The 6,080-nt window shown below is 36.3% G+C and overlaps 1 protein-coding gene across 1 annotated transcript in view; it reads left to right on the plus strand.

Annotated features, from left to right (window-relative positions):
* LOC109964526 (protein diaphanous homolog 3) overlaps positions 1–6,080 on the plus strand; it is a 170,432-nt gene that overhangs the window by 27,415 nt on the left and 136,937 nt on the right. Inside the window, exons 8-13 of the mRNA XM_020607896.1 lie at positions 1,404–1,540; positions 2,406–2,472; positions 4,095–4,124; positions 4,284–4,403; positions 4,896–5,014; positions 5,280–5,396. Of these exons, the coding sequence (XP_020463552.1) occupies positions 1,404–1,540; positions 2,406–2,472; positions 4,095–4,124; positions 4,284–4,403; positions 4,896–5,014; positions 5,280–5,396 (590 nt within the window). The remainder of the gene's footprint in view (positions 1–1,403; positions 1,541–2,405; positions 2,473–4,094; positions 4,125–4,283; positions 4,404–4,895; positions 5,015–5,279; positions 5,397–6,080) is intronic.

The raw sequence follows: 6,080 nt of genomic DNA on the forward strand, positions 1-6,080 counted from the left end.
TTTGCAAACACTTTTTTAAACTATTTAATTACATATTGTACAATTTGTTTAACTTAAGCAAACATAATTTAGTAAAACTATAAAATAAAAGAGTTACATTCTGATAAAATGATTCAGTTCACAGCCAGTAGACTATTATTTGCAAACTAAAAGGAAGTGTTGTTTAGCTTTTGCTTGATTTCACAGTGCTTCAACTTTTCAGTCCACAGTAGCTGTGGAGGGGGGAAAAAAAATCTCGTCACTAAGCTAAAACCCAGTGGAGACAGATATACAACAGCTCTGGCAAAAAATGTGCTGTGAGGTCTCATGTAATCCTGTGCCTCAACAGGCGCCAGACGCCAGCATTTACCCGTAGGCCTCTGTCAGCCCAGACCTTTTCCTGGCTAGAGAGGCATCTTGGGATGGGACGTACCCATAGTGCCAAGAAGACAGGTGTTCTCTGCCAGCTGTCAGTGCAGCCTTTTCTTCCTGTGTCTTCCTGCCTCGCACACTTGCATATATGCTATTGTCTGTCACCAATAGCATAATAATGTAATACTAAAAGCTGCCAGACTGGGAAACTGCCCTTTGAACAACTTAACTATATAAAGAAAACCTCTTTGTGTGTTTGATTGCCTCCTGAAGTTTATGCAACCTGCACTGAACAGGCAAACAGAAAATGCTATTTAAGTGACTAGCAATGCTTGATGCTATTACAAGTTTGACAGAAGCACTTTTAAATTGTTTTTCAAATCCCACAACAAAAGTAAGAACGAAACATCACTTTTTGACACTGTCGGTAAAATAAAAGCTCCTTTCATTGCCATACAAAAGTGAATTCATTTTAACTTATTATTTGTACCTCATATTTTTTTCCTAACACAGTCAGCTATTGCTGAATAGATTTTCTCTCAATAAATTAACACTAATTACATTTCAAAATTTTTCTGACACTGTTTCTCATTGTTCAAAACTGTTACCAAATGCTAGCATTGTATTGACAGTTACAGATACATTGTTGTTATTTGTACTACTGCAGTATTGCAAGACTGCTGGCTTTAGAATACAGCATGGGGCAGCAGAACCTAGTAGAATTATCCAAATCAATTTAATAATAATCTTATCATTGAAAAGGATTTTTATTGGCCAAGTTCATTTGAACAGTAAACCATACCAAGTTGACTTCTGAATGGCACATGCAGCACTGCACAATGCATTATAGATGGAACTAAAATCACTAAGTCTAACCTTGAGTTTCAGTTTGGACTTAAAGTTGGTGTGCGGTAAAGAATGTACATTGAGCTTGAATTAAACTTGCATTTTTAAGGCAATAAGATTTGATTTGACTGTTTCACAGGCCATTGCATTCCTCTAGGCAGAATTACAGCATATCTGGGTAATCATTCATTTTGCATTTCTGGCAGTATGGCTTGGAGCGAATCCTGGGGGAGGAGAAAAGCCTCACTTTACTGGCAAGAGCCATTGATCCCACTCAGTCTGCCATGATGACCGACGTGGTAAAGCTGCTGTCAGCCATCTGTATTGTGGGCGAAGAGAACATGTATGTTCTTGTTTCATTCTTTCTGTCATTATGTGCAGCTTTTCTAATATTGAAAGAAAATGCTTAAAAAAATCATTTTTGATTTTACAAAAGCAAAGTTGCCCCTTAGTTTAAATGGTGCTTATAATTATGCCGTAGTTTACTACCATTTTTTTATTTAGTTACTGCTACAAGCAAAGTGCTCTGCAGTCCTTACAGTGGTACTATACATGGTAAAGTATGGTTAAAGAGCCCAAAATTTCTAAAAGACTGAATTGCAATAATTTTTTAGAGTGTGATAATTGATTACAGGCCAGTGTCACTTGTAAAAGAATGTATAACAATATTGGTCCCAATATATTGAAGGATATATTGTAAGAGTTTAGATTACTTGACTTGTTTTGCTTAAAAAAATACAAGGATATTGATCAAGTGATTTGACTGCAGTATCAAATTAAATGTAAATATATGGAAAGTGACACTGTATACATTTTTAAGACCATTTCTATTATGTAAGGATGCAGCAGAGGTTCCTCTTTTAATGAGGAATTATTTCATTGAAACAGTATTTCTGGTGGAATAAACTTTATTTGAAATATCAAAATAGTATTTATGTTGGTATTGAGATGAATTCATTATTGAAATCATTACACACTGAACTAATAAAGTTCAGTTTTAAATTTGAATCACAATCCACCTCAACTCTTGAGTCGTGTTTTACAGTGAAGGTGATGAAATCACCTGGAAGAGCCTTTCCACCTGACAAGAAATCACGGATGCAACAGAATAGGAGACAGCTTATAGGCAAAATCCCTTTAAATGAATGTATTTCATCATTTTTTTTTTTTCCTAGTTGTTCGCTCATGCATTTCATGTTCTCATTTAGTTTGGAGAAGGTCCTTGAAGCCATCACCACAGCAGGGGAATGGCGAGCCACTGAGCGGTACGAGATCGCTCGGTTCAATTACAAGTAAGTGCAAAGTACACGTACAACCACTGACACCTTGTTTCCCTCTGATTTTTCTGAAATGACATTTAATAAGGTTGACCATTTCAACATATCACAACCACTCAGGGGCCTGTCACTCACTTATACAGTTTTTGGTGTTTTTTTTTATTTTATTTTTTTGTCAAGATTTTTTGTTACATTCTTGTTTTCAATCAAAACTGGGTGTTAAGTTTTGAGAATCACAAACCTATTAGGTTGGAAACATTGAAGTACCTGCTTGCCTGTGTTCATTATGTTTTCCAAATTGTTGTATTTTATTATTAGTAGTGCCCAGTGTTTATGAAATGTTCTGGTTTAATCTGGTGTATTCATTTTGGTAAATTGTAAAGTGCATTTTGCTGATCAAACAGGTAACTGAAGTAACAAGGCAGTCTAGAATTTGTTAATCTGATTTTACTATTTGGGGTACTGAACGGGATTGTTGTGTAGAAAGAAGGTCAGTAAAGATCTTAAATGATTTGGGGATGCTCTGTGTAATGTCATATGTGAATACATTTACTGATGCTGCTGCTAATATTAAAGATACAGGAACATTGATTAGAACCTGCAATGACCAATACAGTTATTTTTTTTACCTGCAGTATTATCAGTAAAAATTGCAGTTTGCCGTAACTACCTTTGAAAACTTTAGGGATCATAGTCATAGAAAGGATGCGATAGTTGGGGAAAATAGTTAGGGACGGAAAGAGTTTGACAGAAATGGACAAAACGAAAATACAGAATGATAGCCAGGATTTCAGGGGACACTCAAAGCTAGAATTCCTACATACTGAAGCATTTATATACAGAACTCGCCTGTAGTTGTGCAGATATAACCTTGTGTTCTAGAAGTTTTATGAGCTGTGGTTTTATTGATGCTTTATTTCCTGCTTCCTCATACATGGCCCACCTGCATTATTAAAGCACAGATACTATTATCCTAAGCATGACAATGTGTGATCAGAAGATTTCTGTTTTACTTGACGACATTTATACAGTCTCATCTGGCATCCTTTGGCTTAGACAAAGCAGGGATTTAGAAAGTTAAGTGTAAACAGACTTTTGCATGTTGATTTTGCTTGAAATGAAAAGCAAAGGATATGTGGCATGTAACAGATCATTCAAATAATCATGATCTTTTAATATAAAAACACTTTTGGTTTCTTGGCTGCTATTGAGCCCCAGCCACAGGTCAAGAGAAAAATTTTGTGACATGTTATTATGTTACCTACCTGCATTACAATATTAAACCGATACTTTCAATATAGGTAATTAGTCTTCTAAGCTTGAGTGCCATGACAAAAATAAGAGTGTGCTATCAAACTGACAGTGAACCTTTTAAACATCTGAATCCTTCTAGTGCTCTAGAATGGCCATACCCTCTTTCACACGCGAGTGGATTGCTTTACTGATCAATAATAGATTTTTCTGTCTGTCACAGGATGCAACGGTCCCTGTGCAGTAAACCAAACTCAGAGGGGAGTGAAAAACTGCTTCCAAAAGGGCGAGTTTGCCCTTAAATGGACTGTTAGTTTTGTGTGTATGGGTCTGCAGTTGTTACATTAATATTAAAATCATCCCCTGTAGTTGGTGACTGGAGAAAATAGACATGCATTAGTTATGGCCCTCTGCTTCCAAGGGACATAGCTTGTTTGAAAAGCGTGCCCACCTGCTTTTCATCAACTTCTGGAAGAAGAAGTCTGCCATCTCTTTTTCTGGTCCTTTCTCTCACTCTTCTTTCTTTCTCTGTCTCTCCTTTTGTTCTGTGTACCTTTCATGTTGCAGGTGGCATGCATGCAGCTCATCAATGCACTAGTAACTTCTCCTGATGAGCTGGACGTCAGGCTGCACATAAGAAATGAATTTATGCGCTGTGGCCTGAAAGAGATATTGCCGGTAAGCAAAACAAAACCACACACACAAATAGAGACACATGATATAAACTCACACTTAACTTGTATTAATATTTAAATGAGATGTCCACTTCGATAAAATATAGTGGATTTGCTCCAGCAAATAATTTATGAAACAGAGGAGAGTTTACACGTCCTCTGTTTGTGCCTGCACCTGAAACCGATGAAGTTTCTAGTGCCTGGGCTAATAATCTTCCTACTGGCTTTTATAGCATCCACCTAACATGTTTATCTGTTGTAAACAGTGTTTCTATATCTGCCAAGAAAACAAATAAATTCAAATGAGAATCTGGTCTCCACATTGGTATAACATCATGATAGGTAATGGCATTTAGAATGAGCTGCTTTTTTTCACGTAAGCTTGATGCTTCCCTTATCTCAGAGTAAGCCATTCTCTCTTATTTATTTTGCTTTGTCTTTTCGCATCTGTCTTACCTTTTGTTCCTTTGCTTACTTTACTTTAATCCATCTGTAGCAACTGACAACCATCAGGAATGAGGCCCTCGACATTCAGCTAAAAGTATTTGAGGAGCACAAAGAAGAGGACATGATAGAGTTTTCTCATAGACTGGAAGACATCAAGAGTGAGCTGGAATATCCTTGTCATTAATGTAAACAGAAACATGAGACATTGAGGTCTGATTCATTGTTTGTTTCTGAATGTACTGTAAAAGTGGCTAATATAAATCAGGAAATTTAATTGCTTCTAGCTAATGAGAGCTGCCTGGCAATATGCTAGATAACAAAAAAATGAACATAAAAATACATAAACCTTTTATTCCTTTTTATTTCAGTAGCTTCTACTTTTTTATGTGAAAAAGCTCTTTCTTTTGACATATGAGACCTTGACTCTCTGCACTGATGCGGGGGATGTATTCAGTATTGTGCAGAGCATGGTGAAGGACAGCAGTGCAGAACCCTATTTCCTCTCTATACTGCAGCACCTGATGCTTATACGCAATGACTACTTGGTCAGGTAAGTTTCAGCACCACACACATGCATAAATAAGTGTAATAAAGCAAATACTTAGTTAGTAACTCATTTTTTTTATTTTGTTCATTATGTTCTTCATTTTCCCTCACTATCTCTCTGTGTGTCTGATCCTTGGACTTTGAGTTTTTTTAATCAGCCATAATTCTTTCTTTATTCATCAAAGCGCTTTAGATGTGATCTGAAGTTTACAGTAATATAACCTATGCTCTGTGTGAGAGAAATGACAACTACATCTTAGCCAAATGTAATACACAAGCAAAGGTCTAAGTACCTTCTGAATACTGGTGTTGATGTACAGTACACTGGTGAAGAGCTTATAGTTGAAGTCAGAACTTTACATGCACTTTAGTCAAATACATTTAACCTCAGTTTATCACAACTCCTGAAATATGATCCTATAAACATTCCCTGTCTTAGGTCAGTTAGTCACTACTTTTTTTTATAATGTGAAATGTTACAATAATAGTAGAGAAAAAGATTTATTTCAGCTTTTATTTCTTTCATGACATTTCCAATGGGTCAGAAGTTTACATACACTCAGCCAGTATTTGGTAGCATTGCCTTTAAATCATTTAACTTGTGTCAAATGTTTCAGGATGCCTTCAGCAAGCTTTTTACATTGAGTTTTTGGTATTTTTGCCCACTCCTGCTGACAGAACTGGTGGA

The sequence above is a fragment of the Monopterus albus genome, unplaced genomic scaffold (genome assembly GCF_001952655.1).
Source record: "Monopterus albus unplaced genomic scaffold, M_albus_1.0 scaffold4.1, whole genome shotgun sequence".
Classification (NCBI taxonomy): Eukaryota; Metazoa; Chordata; class Actinopteri; order Synbranchiformes; family Synbranchidae; genus Monopterus; species Monopterus albus.